The sequence below is a fragment of the Podarcis vaucheri genome, assembly GCF_965113315.1.
Source record: "Podarcis vaucheri genome assembly, chromosome: 4".
NCBI lineage: Eukaryota > Metazoa > Chordata > Lepidosauria > Squamata > Lacertidae > Podarcis > Podarcis vaucheri.
In genome coordinates, this window is record NC_138762.1 from 38,344,107 (window position 1) to 38,359,988 (window position 15,882).

Sequence of the window (15,882 nt, forward strand, 5' to 3'; positions counted from 1 at the left end):
GCTGTAGACGTTGTTGAACTCCAGCTTCCATAAGGCGAAGCCAACTTAGCCAATGATTATGGAGGAAAGGAGTTGCAGTCCAGCAACATTTGTGGAGCCACACCTTCCTCATTCCTGCTCTGAACACAATTGTGGTATCAGAGCAGTCAGTGTATTCAGACTGTATTCTTCACAACAGCTACATGAGCAATAGACGATATGCATTTTCCCCATCTCACAGCTTGTATTCATTTGACCACCTGTCATTCCGGCTAAACAATGTCAGGGAGTGTATGTGAAAGTAAAGGGGGAGACTTCAATGTTGACAAGAGAAGGAAGAATGAGAGCACATGTGGATTTTTTTCCTGGAGCTTACCAATAACACTTCATTTAAGAAGTCAAAGGTCTTGATTCAGCCTGTGCTTTGGAACGTCACAGTGTGGGGCACCACTAGGAACTCAAGGCAAACATATTTAAGGTATCTCCAAAAAGGAAGCTTCGAAGAAATGGTGCCACAATAAATGCATTTGGATTCAACAGGGCAAAGATTCAAAGTACCTGTGTTAATATGAATTTGTCCCCAAAGCTGTGATGAACCAGCAAATAATTCTTCACACAGGAAATTAACTGATCCCACCTTCCAGGAGTGCAATCTACCTGGTCACTGCTAATATAACTCGACACAATGGATCTATTTGGCATGCCTGATAATATTCAAGGCATGAACATGGGCACCTTTCATCAAGCTCATCATGGAATGAAGGGCTAATCTGAAATGCATACAAATGGATTTTTAGTATATGTTCCAGGTACAATTTACATTTCAGGGAAACTATCATATAATGCAATTGAATATTGTGAACGTTTAATTTATTTTAAAATTGAAGCCATCTAGACCTTGAAAGTTATCGGCCATATGTCAAAGAAAAGCTGCCCACTGTGTTGCAGTCAAAATGCCCTCCAAGAGGCAGACCAAAGACAATACAATGTATTACACATTCAATTTTCTCTCTCTAAATAGCAAAGATACAACAGTAGGGAAAAATCAGTAGTGAAGGCCACATTTTCCCTTGCATTTGCTTGATGCTAAAATGCAAAAGAAAAGAAGAAGAAGAAGAAAAAGAGATTAAAGCTTCTTTAAAAGAAAAAATGGAGATAAGAAATAAGTGACTTATAGCTGATGGGGCAAGTCAGTACAAAAACAGTTGGAAATGCTACACAAGAGTAGAAAATATGAACAAGAACAAAAGAGGACTATCAGCTTGAAAATGGTCACTCACCACCTTGTAAACATGAAAATGCATTTCACAGATTAAAAGTTTATGGGAAGTAAACTTCTTTAAATTATTTGTCAGTTCAACCCTGATTCAAAAAAGTATGGCTAGCAAAAATACAGAAGATCAAATCCACTTATGTCTTGAAAGGAGCAGTTTCCCCTCCCTGAAAAACTGCTGGAACTCTACTCTTTGAAAATGTCTAGAGAATAATCTCTCTCTTGCACGCAGTGTTGCACTTGCATGTTAGCTCTCATGTTCACACTCACAAACTTCTGAAGGACAGGCTTGCTGCAAGGTTTTCCACACTGCTATAGATTGAGACGTGGGGAAATGGTCGGAGGAAAGCAGGCAAATTCTCTTAGAATGCTCCGTGCTACATCAAGGTTGTTTTGGGCTATTTCAAGCGCCCGCTTCACTTCTTCAAAGGAATAGCCTTCTCCCATAAGTTTTGCAATTTTTGCATCAACATTTTCTATAGATGGGTCAGAGTTATGTGCCTTCCTATGGTGTATTTCTGGAGCAGTCCGGCGGGGCAGTGGTTTAGGAGGTCTGGCTGGTGCTTGTGAACCATCTGCACAAGAAGAAAATCAAAAGAAAAACACAATTTGATATTCAATAAATGTAACAAGAGCCAACATTCTTAGTTATTCACAGCCAATGTTTCTGTGTGGAATTTTTTATTAATTAGCTTAATTTGTTAGAGTGCTGGGGAAGTGTTTGCAGCAAACCTGAATCATCATATGTCATTTTTATTTTTACACATACTGTTTCCTAAATGCACCATACGATTACACTTAATGAAGAAGAAGGTAATATGAGACAACAGATCACTGATAATCAAGATTGGGACTAAATTTGGCTTCTTGCCTTTTTAAATCTAAGGACCAATCTTACATAGTTATCAAAGCTCACAATGAAACCTGAACGGAATTGGAAATCTGGTACAACGCCATGTACCAAAACAACCCACAGTTCCATTTAAATTCTGTATAGGTAAGATCAAAATGATTTTCCATTTTATTTGGTGGCAGAATTAGTCATACATGCCTGAAGCCAACAGCAGAAAAAGAAAGGACACAATCAGTCAAAATTAAGCTTCTTAAATCCCACTGGTTTCAGTGCAAGAAGTAAGCTAGGGTTTAAATACCGTATTTTTCGCCCTATAGGACGCACTGGCCCATAGGACGCACCTATTTTTTTTGGGGGGGGGGAATAAAGGGGAAAAAATTATTTCCCCCCCCCCAGGCGCGGGGCTGGGGTGGGGGAAGCCCGAGCTTCCCCCGACCCCAGAACATGCAGCTCTCCGCAAGCGTGGGAGCCCAGCGCTTGGCTCCCGCGGCTTGCGGAGAGCTGCGCGAAGCTAAGTCTGGGCACGCTGCGCCTCCGTGCTGTCCCCCGAGCTTGCGGGGCTGGCGGCACAGAGAAGTACGCTTCTCCCCGCCGCCAGCCTCCAAACTAGGTCGGGAGACAGCGGGATGGCGGCGTTCCGCCTCCCCACTGTCCCCCGAGCTTGTGGGGCTGGCGGTGGGGCTCTCCTGAAGCCTGGAGAGCGAGAAGGGTCGGTGCGCACCGACCCCTCTTGCTCTCCAGGCTTCAGTGAAAGCCTGCATTCGCCCCATAGGATGCACACACATTTCCCCTTCATTTTTGGAGGGGAAAAAGTGCGTCCTATAGGGCGAAAAATACGGTATCTTCCATGGATATCAACTATGGAGTGTGAAGCTTTATGTCTTCACCACACAATTTGCAATTTTACAAAGAACATAAAAAACAATGAAAGCAATTTCTATGGTGATAGATAGCTGATATTTCGGAAAGAAGCCGGAACTGGCATGGCCAACACATTCTCCAGTAAATGAAGAGGAAGAGATGGCACTACAGGACCTTGTCTATCAGCTCTCCTGAAAAACTAGCCCAATCAGGCTCCTCCCTCATCGCACCAGCCATTCCATTAGACTAAAGAAGAGAGAAGATTGGGGTTTCCGGCCACACCCATGATCAATGGTGGATGTTCTTCGGAGCCCTCTGGGGGTTGAGAGGAAGTTCAGGCAGGGGAAAGAGAGGATTTATGAGGCATAAATCCTCGCAATGCTCCCCAGTGGAGTCTGGGGAGTTTACAGTATCTTGCATGCCATGCAATCCTGTGTCTGCCAACTTGAAAGGCAAAGTGGGAGTGACCTGGGAGGGTGTCCCTGCTATGGATGATCCTCCACTACCGGCATGGTTTGCGGATGGTTCCTCCTTAATCTGAACAACTGGCTTTAATCAAGAGGCGCTCCTGGACCAAGTGAGAGATGACAACTGGACACTAAATAAGAAATGCTGCTGCTATGGGAGGAAATGATCGACTTGTATTTGCAACAGGAGCGGAAAACCTGATTTTAAGAAATTGTATTAAAGTAATTTGGCTTAATTTGTAATAATTCGTGGGAATTATAAAAATAAATTTAGAGGGACAGAAAGAGAGAGAAGACTGGGGTACAGCTCTATTGACATAGCTGAGAAACCAGTAACGGTTGGTGTCTCTTTGAACGGTTACCTTTCAGCTGGCCACTATAAGGGCTCTATAGCTATTAACTAGTGTTTTGAGTTTGTCCCCCTGCCCCCCCAAATTCCTTTTTCCTATTGGGGTGTGTCCCTCAGATTATAAACCCAAGGGCAAGGACTGTCTTATTATATATCATGGACGGGGAACATAGAGTCTCAGAACATCTGGAGTGTGACCACTCCCATCATTTTTACACATGATAAATTAGTGATTCATTTGTCATATTTTAAGGTTCCTATTCTGCCAAATAATTAAACAGATTCTGATCGCCCATAAAATGAGCTGGAATGAATATAAAATATGCATTATGTGTTGAATTGCTCAACACAATACAGAATACAAATGCTACCCACAAGTGTTTTATTCAATTTAGGTTAAAGGTGGAACAGTTCCTCATGAATATTATTAATTACACAGACTATAAATCCAATAAAAAACTTTCCAGTTTATACTATGACATGATTTAGTATACAGATTTTCATTTAATTCAGCTTAAATTGAAAGTATTGATACAATTCACACTGCATCATTATTTGAAGTGCTGGTTGAAACTCGTGGATATTTTAGAAGATTGTGGTAGAAATCGTCCAAATATTGTAGCCCCCACAAATATCAAGACGACTATAAGTACGTCATGCAGCAATTTGGTTAGCATTTAAAAAAGAAATTTGGCTGGGATCAGAAGGACCACCAATAATGGAAAACAATTAGTTCAAGTTAAAGAATCACACCCTTAGTAAGTTAAAGCATGGACAAAGTTAACTATGCAAGCTTTAATGGTGGCATTTTATAAAGAGAACTGTTTTGTGTTCATTGTGGACTAGAGCAGGGGGTGGGGAACCTCTGGCCCATGGGCCAATCTTGGCCCACCAGGGAGTCCAATTTGGCACTGCATGAGTTGGCATCACTTGTGACATCAGCGGATGGTGGGAGGGCAGGGAATTCAGCATTTCCTGCAGGTTGAGCAATGCTGAATTCCAGCAGGGAACAGGCACCAATTCATGGGTTAAATCCTGCCACGTTGGATGCAGGTGAGTGACAGATTAGCTATGAGATGCCCGTTAAATGCTGGCTTCTTTCTCCCCATCCCCCAATGGGGAAAGCAGAAAGAATGGCTTTGCTACCCCTGTGCTTTGTGAAATGCTGAGCATAGGGCTCACAACAGCATTTGTGCTGCTGCTTCTAAAAGCCTGACAGCAAGCTGGCCGTGAGGCACCTGGGAACACAGTGCAAGGGCTTTTGGCAGGTCGGCGGGACAACCAACCTGTTCATCTTGTCATGCAATAATGACAATATGTGACTGAGAGTTAGGCAGGCCCACCCACCTCTTGAATTTGGCCCCTTGGAGCAAAAAAATAATAATGTATCCATCCTTGGAATAGAACCAAAGAACCCCAGCTGCAGCCATGGTCTTCTGAGGGGAAAACTTCTAAAATCCCAGTTAATGTTTATCACGGAAATGTTTAGGAATAAGGAGATCATTTCCCAACACCAGCTATGTTTATCTAAAGAGTTTATCTAACTATCTTCAGTTAGGTATGTTTGGTCTGTAATGTCTGTTTCCAATTACAGTGGTACCTCAGGTTAAGTACTTAATTCGTTCCGGAGGTCCATTCTTAACCTGAAACTGTTTTTAACCTGAAGCACCACTTTAGCTAATGGGGCCTCCCACTGCTGCTGCGCCACTGCCGCACAATTTCTGTTCTCATCCTGAAGCAAAGTTCTTAACCTGAGGTACTATTTCTGGGTTAGCAGAGTCTGTGACCTGAAGCGTATTTAACCCGAAGCGTATGTAACCCGAGGTACTACTGTACATGAAACTATACTTCATTAGTCTAGGTATACAAATGAACATTCAATACACTGTAATGTGTAATCTTATTTGGTGGAATGCAATATATATCTATGTCGGTGGCTTTTCTATTTTCAAGTGTTGTATTCTAAGGTGTGTAAATGATAAACGGGCAAGTGCCTCATACAACCAGGTCCGATTTTTAAAAATATACATATTAATACTAGGCTTCGGCTTGCAGAACTACATTTTCATCTAACATCATGTGAATGTAGGGTCAAGTTTTCACAATGTGCATATGCTGCCTGGGCAGCTACTGTTGCATTCAATAACTGTCCAAACTATGAACTTGTGGAGTACAAATCACACACTTAGCACATTCCTGAGGGATCTTGGAAGAATTCTGGTTGGCATAACGGGCACTCCTCTTAATTTCCTAGGTTACTCTGTGGAATGCAGATACCACTTAAGTGGTTGACAGGATGGCTCCCAAGTGCCTTCTCCTGCTAGGTAGAGCATGTTCAGCTACCTCAAGTAACTGAGAGCTAAAAGCAGGCAGGGAGAATGCCAAAATATAAGCAGCAAAACTCACTGTGACTCTGACCTAACAAAATTCAGAGCTCATTATCAAGCCTATTCTGTGGTGGTGACGACAGTGAAGAAGTAATACTTCTTCACGGCTACTGTGTCCTTACAATGCTTCTTATAAGAGCTTTTCTGAGTGATTCATGGCCTACTTCGACTTGGCCCAGCTGATGATGTCAAGTTTGATGCATTTACTAAGTGATGATGTGTATACCACTTTGAGGACAAGCTCACTCACCTACGCTGTGATTTGATGCTAATGTTGTGAAAGTTCTAGCTAGTGATAAAGTGCCCCATTTGATCCTGTGTTACTGGATGAATTTCAGTTGCAGTGGCGGCAGGACACAGGCAAGGCTCTTGAACAAACACACCCAATTCAGGTGAGGCAGTGGAAATGTTAAATTGGCCACACAGAGGTGCGTCTTGCATCTTCATATCTTCATTATGCAGTTTCTGTCACATACTGAAGATACACTTCTTTATCCTGGCCTTTTGACACCTGAGATGTATATTTGCATGACTCACCCTATATTGTGATTGTAACTTGTTTAAAACTGCTTTTAACATTGTAGCTTAAATTGTTGAAACCCTTCATGGGGCCTTGTGGTGAAAGGTATATACATAATGTTAGCAATAATCCATCAGTCGGACCATACACCAAGATCTTCTCCTGAGGCATTCTTGTGGTTGCCCTGCCATCTGAAATGTGACAGGCAGGGACTAGAAGAGGCTATTCTTAGTTGTGGCACACCTCTTGTGCTGTTCCTGCAATATTTTCCTAGACCTTATTTCATATAGTATGATTTCCATTTGTCTATATGTAATATTACCTTTGTGTAGGGAGGGAAACTAGTATGTAGTGTGGGCTTGAGAAACACAGCTATCTCTCTAATAAAGTAATAGAAATACAATAGAAGTTCAGATAAAGATGGACAGTGCCATAGATCACCAATTTCAAATGTTTTTTTTCCCTTATAGTAATTCATTGTGTTCAGTATCACAAAAAGGACAAAGTTATCAATTTGTTCTTTGGGGGAGAAGGTGGCAAAGAAATGGTTCTGTATACTGTGCTTTGCTTACCTGAACAAGATGGAAGCTGGTCATAGTCCTGCGATGTTCTGTGTGTTTTCATATTTTCACCAGTTAATCTTCGAACTGGAGGCAAAGGAACTAAGCCATTTACAGGATCAAAGAAAAGATCTATACAATTTTAAAAACAAAAGGAAATTTAATGTTCATAGGACAATTATAGTAATCAAAGAATATGAAGATCAGAAATGAATACAAATGAGATCACTGATAGGCTAATAAATACAGGCTTAATTCAAATGCCACAAAATGAGCTATGGAAATGTGCACTCCTCCATACCCACATGCAGATTTCCCCTTTCCTCCCATGCTATGTCAACCAGGTAAATCACAATCAGGTGAAAAAGGATTTATTTCTTCTAAACTATGGTTTGCAAACCTATTTCAAAATATAGTTTCAAATGAAGGTTGGGCTAGAGCTGCTGTGGATTTTTGCCTCCAAATCTCAAGGTGAAAAATACAAATAGGCCTCTGGTGGCTACCCTACATCAAACCTTCTCATGCTGTTTTTCAGTACTGCAGCCATTGCTCCCCACTCCACCCACTGAGCAGCAGCACATTAAAAAATAAAATAAAATCTGAGCAGCAAGAGTGGAAATACATTCAGGCAACAGGGCTTCTGTACCACCTCCTCCCCTCCACTACAGCTCCAAAGTTCCCCTGAAAAGTCATTCTTGAGGATACAAGACTCTCCAAAATGAGATGGAATGCTCTTTGCTGTAGTATAGCAACAGAGTAGTATGTATCAACAGTAAACAGTGAGAACAGAAGTAGATCCAAATGGTGGTGTTTTTGAAGGGTTATGGAAATATAAGGCTACTTCAAGAGATTTGGACAATGTTGTACGGTAGGCGCTGTACACTGTTACCTCACTATTTCAGAAAAAACCCCTATAATTTTGCAATAGTCCTGTAACATATGCTTATTCCGCTTCAGCATGAGAAAGAGAGTTTCAGTTTGAGACTTAGTTACGTGCACGCAGACACCTGCTGCGTGATTTCTCCAATATGCCTCTTTGAACTTCAAGTGTCCTATCCAAAAGTGGTGCATACATTTGTATTTGTCCTTGCAATTTATCATTCACTATAGCATACATAAATCATCCATTTTCTTACGATGTCTAAATGGTAAGTTTATAGTTAGAAATATGACCAAATCTAGCTAGCACTTGATGACAGTTCCCACCCCCGTCTGTCTATGTCTCTACTAGAAGATGAAAAATGTATTCCCTTTTGAACTCTTACCTGCAGGAGGAAGGTAGAGTTCGTGTCCCGACAAAGGTCTGCTTCCTGCAATGAGTGGCTTTGATTGCTCAATGAGGCTGTGGCGTGCAGGGGGTGGCGGAGGGGGAAGCGAGGGTGGCGGGTTGTCAGATGCATCTTCGCCTGCATTGAGAGAAAACTCATTAAATAAGCGAATCTTCATTAATGCTATGATCAAAAGTGAATCTTAAAATTGATTTTCTCTGGCCAGGAAGAGAGGTGCTTCCTCCAAAGGTTTATCAAGGAGTTCAGTGACTCCAGTAATGAAATTGTGCATCATAAAAGTGAAGCTTCCAAACAACACTTAACGCATGCTGTGAATGACCTTTCGCTGTATCGTTTTTAGAAGTTTTCTCTGTGTTGTAAAATTATCTGTACATCTGCATTTGAGCTTTTGTGCATTGTGGGTTCAATGATGAATGCAGGATGAACTTTCTTTCAGGTGATTATGACAGATCATAATTAAACCCATAAACAAGTACATATATGAATGCTCACATGAGCTGTAATTTTAGCACGCAGCATCACTACCAGGAAATGCTTATTGACAAGGCAAGGGTCTAAACAGCAAGAAGAAACATGGGCAGGATCCATGGACCTGTCAGCTCAATTCACTGAGCCATGGAACATCTTCAGTGGGAAAATGCAATGGCAGCAAACCAAGAAATCTTAATGACTTTAAAACGAACACCGTAATATAACGAAGTAGAATAAGGCTTGTGATGTCATTTCTTAAGAGCTTTTGAATTCCATTGTGCTTTTAAAACTTTGCTTTATGCAATAATCTTCTCACCTACAAATGTATTACTTAAGTTATAGCCTGGGTTACAAAGAATTATGTAGGGAAGTCCACGTGCAGGAGAGTAGTTCTTCCCTTCTAAAAAGCAGCACCTAGTATCATGCTAGAGTCATTTGTATTAAACTGTTTGACTACAAGATATTTTTGCTGTGCTACATTTTAGCATTTAAAATATAATATATCTAGTTGTATATGCATGTGTGTTCATTTATGTCAAGTTTAAACATATACACTATACCTACAATTTGTGGCATTGTTTGGTCTAATATAGATAGGTAGCCGTGTTGGTTTGCCATAGTCAAAATAAAAAAATTCCTTCCAGTAGCACCTTAAAGACCAACTAAGTTAGTTCTTGGTATGAGCTTTCGTGTGCATGCACGAAATTTTTTTATTTTGGTCTAATATGTTTAAGTAGTCCAACTGTGAATTCATAAAAGAGAAATTCATTATTCCACCAGCTCTCCTCTGCATAATTTATGCTACAAAAATAGATGTAAAATAATGTATTACCTGGAGGGTGCACAAGCAGGTCATAATCGGAGGGAGTCCTGTTGACTACTGAGCCATGTTTTAAGTTTTCCCTCAAAGGAGGTCGGGCAGGTGGTAAAGGTACTGGAACAGGAGGCTCAAAGGTATCACCTAAATAGCAAAAGTAGATTTCTTAAAACTCCACCTTAAAAAATAATCTGGTTTTCTTCTAAGCATGGAAAAACAAAGTTTAGAAGTCATACCCATCTCTGGATGTTTCAATCTTTTCATCTCAGAGGCAGAATTGTGTGTTTCACTCATTATTCCATTCTCACATACACTGAAAGCAGAGATTGAACACCGGCATGTTAGTTACATGAAAACAGAAAAAGGACATTCACCATAGATGATCATTAATTTATTAAGCCATTGTATTTCTAAAAAAACCTACTGGTTCACCTTTCTAAAATGGGGACAGGGGTCAGAAAACAAAACATTACTATTTAATAACAATTTTAAAAATTGAAATAGTTTTGATGTAATTTTTATTACTATCTTTGTAAACCACTTCAAGGTGCATTTGTAATGGTACGTGGTACAAAAAATTATTTATAAATAAATACTATCTCCGGAAAAGAATTCAAGAGCAATGCGTTGGGTGCCTCCCCCTTTTGTTTTGTACTTGGTTAGAAAATGGAATTTTTGTTGCCCAGAGTTAAGAGTCTGGATTGCCCTATTTTTTGCTTCTCAGAGTTGCTATACCACTCAGTGTGAGAGACCTAACCAATATAGGGATGACCCTACTTTGGCAAGAGATGGGGAGGGAGATGTCATGTGGCTGTTTGCATGGCATTACATTGCCTCAGATGGAGCTGGGTGAATGAGCTGGTTTTAAATTACACTTAATGTTGCTATATAGTTTTAATGCCCTGTAACAACTGGTTGACTGGGGATTAGTTGAGTTATCTGTATGGCTGGAATAAATGAATGTGAGTGAGGTTTGGCTGTGGAAGATGGTTAAGGATGTATTTGGGAGTTGTTACAGGTGTAGGGATGTGTGGGTATAATGGAACTGCAGCTTCTATTTCAGTTATTTTGCTTAGTTACTAATTATACTGTTTTATGTAGTTCATGTGCAGACAGTTGATTTTTATCTAATATTTTATGTTTATGTTTTGTTTTCCTGTTAAGTTATTTTAAATGTGCATTTTTTAATATTTTAACATTGTACTGTAACGTTTTGTTTTATTTTGTAATGCTTTGTTTGGTGTCTTGATTCAGTCTGTAAATAGTATTGAGATTATTATGATGTTTTAAATATAAAGCAATGGAGACACTATGTAAGCAAACAAGCAAGCATCTGGAGGATACCTTCAAAAAAGGTATATTGACCACATCATATTTTGTATGAAAATGATAGTAGTTGGTATCACCCTAATTTGAACATTTGCATCAATAAATTAAAACATGAAATTAAACTGAAACTAGATATACTATCATGCCAAATAATGATTCCACCATTGCCTTCAAACCATGCCTTACCGAATGTGAGACTTTATATTATGACAATGAGGTGACTGTGAAGTCAAAGAAACAGGATGGGATGAAGGAATCTTGTATTCATCTTCTTCTAAACATTCTCTTGGTTTCTCAGGGAGGGAATTTTTAACAGGAACAGGAGACCTCAAAAGAAAAGTAAATCAAACCCAGATAAGTTTCTTTGTTATAGTAGCAGATATTGATTACATTTATTGGTGATTTAAATTGAGCTTTTTCCAGGGCTGTTAGGTTAAGATTAGCAGGTGGTCACCTAATAGGCTTCCCAACTGAGGAGGGCTTTGAACCAACAACTTTCCTGGATCCAAATGCAACACTCATTGTGCCACTCATTTGGTGATTTTTCACACTGTATGTAACAAAAATATGCAATAAATTCTACATACATGTGAATGGAATATGATGCTTATTGATAAGGTAGTTAAATAACGTTTTCCTCTTAGAGCTAAGGAAAATTATGAGATTTCTGTTGCCCCCTCAGTTAGATGTTAGAAGCAGGGGACACAACCCTTAACATAGTAATTTTATCTTCAGCTGATGTCCCAAAGGAGAGAGAGAGATAACGGGAACTTAATTTTTTTTAAATCATTCATCAAATGATCCTGAAATATATAATGTAGGTGCCCAATATTAAATGACAGAGAAATGACATGTTTAGCAAGATCTGCACACTTCCATTTTCATTAGTTTAGGAACAAACTACATGCAAGTTTAAGAAAGCCTGATTCAAAAAAAAGACAAGCAACAGCCATTTTGGGTGGAGAATAACTAGGGAAGGGTAAAATAGGAAATGCTTAGTTGTTTTCTATCAATGGCATTTCCACTCAAATTTCTTCCCACCCTCTGTGCAGGGTGGGTTCCAGATATCTGTTTTAACTATTACACTTCATTCAATGTACTACATAAACTGCGTAAGGTGATTCCACATGTTCAACCTCGCCATTATGGGCAAGTTAAGAGTGTAAAAGCCAAGCAGAGTGAGAGTTCTACATATATTAAACATACTCCAAAGTTTGAAGAAGAAAAGAAGAAGAAAGTCAGTTAAAAGAACTCAAGACATTTAAAAAATGTAAAGCAGAAATTTAACTGACAGTAACAGAAAATGGATTTTCAGTAGAAGATGAGAATCTGAAATTTAAATATTCCTGCAGTGCAATATTTAACCACCTTCTGTAGAGGGAGCCAAAGCACATCATATATTCAAACAAAGAGGTTTCTGCCTCTTGTCTGTACCCCAACTAAATATTCAAAGCTAAAAGTGTTATCATAATTTTAAATTTAATGTTGCTAACCCACAAAACCAGGAGAACAGGATAAAGCTTTGTGTGTTCCTAAAGCCCTTCCATTTTCTCTAGACTTAGTTTAAACCATGTTGAATCCTCATTTGCCTTCCTTAAATGAGGATGACTATTACATCTGAATAGATTAATTTTTGTCTTAAAATCTAGTCTGTTTTTACATAACATTAAGGGGAATTACCCACCTTAGTTCATTCAATCCAGTTTGGTATATCCAAATTAACTTAACTTTGAACCCATCAAATGATCTTATTGTTAACGAACTCAAAGAGGCTTACTAAAGCCTCTTATTTATCTGATGGGATCTCATTGAGTTTCCTGGCATATATTGATATGTTAGGCTGCAATCCTACCCACAACTACACTGAAGGAAGCTTTATGGAACTCAGTGAGACTTACTCCCAGGTAAGCAGGTCTAGGATTGTGACCTTAAACATGTAAGACTGGTTTATTTAAAGGTGACTCCCATGTTCTGCAAATAGCTTTGTAAACCTCATTCTGCTTTAAAATCTCCCTACTAAACTATTTGCACCAGTCTTTTGAATTCCCGTTTAAGTTACAATAGCCATAAAATATTATTGATGGATATGGCTAATTTTACAATGCTATTAATAAATATGCCAAGAAATGTTGTATGCTTTAAAATGTGCTCCTATTTATTTTAAGCATTTATATCCTACTCATCAAAAAACCTATTAAGGGCAACTTATCAATAAACAAACCAGCATTGATTGATTGATTGATTGAGTGATTGATTGATTGCACTCAACAATGTTAAGCCAATACAATGACTTCTAAGCATATTAAAGTTCCACAAGAGAGTCACATCATATAGTTTGCTCGGGAAATATTAATTGTTTTCCAATCAGTTGAAAAGGAACATTCCATCTTCCAAAGTTTTACAATGAGTAAAAGTTCATGGAAAGTGTTTGTTTTCCCATTAACAGGATCTGCTGTGCTTAAACAGCATGGCACATCCAGCTTACAAAGCAACAAACATATAGCAAAAAGCTGTTTATTGAAACTACTAACCTATGTATGCTGACACTTGTTACGCTACCACTACACTATTATATAACACTTTTGCTATTTATGAGGAAGTATCATGTTCTGAGAGCCTGCTACTGGGTCAGCAAAGCAAGAAGTTAAAACAAAGAACATCTGGAAACACAGCATAATATTAGTATGGTAAGAGGTTACCAAGAACAATAATCTAAACACAGAACACATTCCACACATGATGCATTGACTTTATATTAATTCAATACAAATGTGCACAATACAAGAATGTACATGCCGCATTATGACCAGTAGGAAACCAGTATAAAAACTGTGACCATTAGAAGGCAGGGGAAGCATACTAATGAACCCAAGAAAACACTTCATTATTACTCATTTGAAAGAAGTGGTTTCTTGGGCTCATTAGTATGCATTTACCCTAAGTTCCCATTTGCCTTTGGCTAGTATCTGATGCTGGGCTGCATCTTTCTATGAAATAAAGGATGGGGGTGGGGAAGAGTGTATTTATTGTTCAGTTATGAGAAGCAAACCATAGGATCTAATCAAATGGGGCGTAGAATTTATTTGGCGGGTTTTTTTCCTCCTGGCAAAAATGCCTCCTGGGGAGCTGCTTCAACAAAATATACAAAATGAACTGCTAACATGCTTATTTCTTCTATCACGATGAACTGGAAATAGGGGAACAGGGGAAGAAGCAGAGTAGCTCTGACAGGTCTCTTCATATTTTAGAGTATCTCCTTGAGAGGCAAAATCCTCATTTCCACCACATGCTAATTCTGGATTTTACAACACCCCTGTCGTATGTGCCACCAAACCCATGCTTTTCCAGAACTTGACCAAAGAATGATGCTCATCTCTTGTATAACTGACACATTGTCCCACAATGGGATTTGGAGGAACTAGAGCATGCTGATTTTTCATTTCATATTCCTCCAGCAGGAAATTCATCCCCGGTTTCTTGTAAATATGAATCTTTTTAGGGTGTTTTAAAATCACGCACAGACAAGGTATAGATTTAGGTAGGTAGCTGTGTTAGTCTGATGCAGTCGAAATAAAATTTTTAAAAATAGTCCAGTAGCACCTTAGAGACCAACTAAGTTTTTCTGGGTATTATATAAGGGTCTAGTGACTTCTGTTTTGGTGTATCTGAAGAACTGTGCATACACACAAAAGCTTATACCCACAACAAACTTAGTTGGTCTCTAAGGTGCTATTGGACTATTTATTAATTTTTTATTTAGACAAGGTACATTTTAGTTTTAACAGAAATTTAATTTGTTAACTTAATCAAGCCAACTTTCTTTTCCCTCATACTTTGTAAGCAGTATTTGTAACTTTAAAATAAAACTTACTTCATATTCGGCAATACTGAGGCAACTGGAGGTGGTGGTGAGAGCCGAGGTGGAACATCATACTCTTCATTTCCTAGATGGCCATTTGAAAATATCTGCAAAGGATGGATTTCTCAGTATTATAACTCTTCCACAACGAGTAGGTAAAATCAATAATTTAAGTCCTTCTCCTCAAATTTAATGTATCTCAATCTGCTCTTTGTAGTCCAATACCAATATAGGTAAAGGTAAAGGACCCCTGACTGTTAGATCCAGTCGCGGACGACTCTGGGGTTGCGGCGCACTCATCTCGCTTTATTGGCCGAGGGAGCCGGTGTACAGCTTCCGGGTCATGTGGCCAGCATGACTAAGGCGCTTCTGGTGAACCAGAGCAGTGCACGGAAACGCCGTTTACCTTCCCGCCAGAGCAGTACCTATTTATCTACTTGCACTTTGACGTGCTTTCGAACTGCTAGGTTGGCAGGAGCTGGGACTGAGCAATGGCAGCTCACCCTGTTGTGGGGATTCGAACCACCAACCTTCTGATTGGCAAGCCCTAGGCTCATAATTCTATACAAATAGTGGTCTTTTTCTGAACTCCAGGCATTTAACACAGACTGGCCTAGTTTGCCATCATGCGAAGACAAACCATGGCTGAGTGTGTACAAACAAGCTTCTGAGAATATTGTGGCTGCTTTGTTCCTCTCTGGTTGTTTTGCTGCTGTGTGTCACACTGAGCTAAGCCATAAGGCTTCATATGTAATCTGAACCAGGGCTAGTGGTTTAGCTGTCTCCAAAGTAACTATGAATCAAAACCAAGGTTTGTTCTTTGTTCACAGCATATGGTTAGTCTGGAGAGAGCTAAACTATGAGCCAG

The 15,882-nt window shown here is 39.5% G+C and overlaps 1 protein-coding gene across 1 annotated transcript in view; it reads right to left on the reverse strand.

Moving 5' to 3' along the window:
- Positions 1-832: 832 nt before the first annotated feature.
- The window catches only part of CBLB (Cbl proto-oncogene B), a 59,941-nt gene continuing 44,891 nt past the window's right edge, over positions 833-15,882 (reverse strand). Inside the window, exons 13-19 of the mRNA XM_082219724.1 lie at positions 15,027-15,121; positions 11,342-11,482; positions 10,063-10,139; positions 9,842-9,970; positions 8,515-8,655; positions 7,262-7,381; positions 833-1,827 (exon numbers count right to left, since the gene is read on the reverse strand). Of these exons, the coding sequence (XP_082075850.1) occupies positions 1,565-1,827; positions 7,262-7,381; positions 8,515-8,655; positions 9,842-9,970; positions 10,063-10,139; positions 11,342-11,482; positions 15,027-15,121 (966 nt within the window). The 3' untranslated portion in view covers positions 833-1,564. The remainder of the gene's footprint in view (positions 1,828-7,261; positions 7,382-8,514; positions 8,656-9,841; positions 9,971-10,062; positions 10,140-11,341; positions 11,483-15,026; positions 15,122-15,882) is intronic.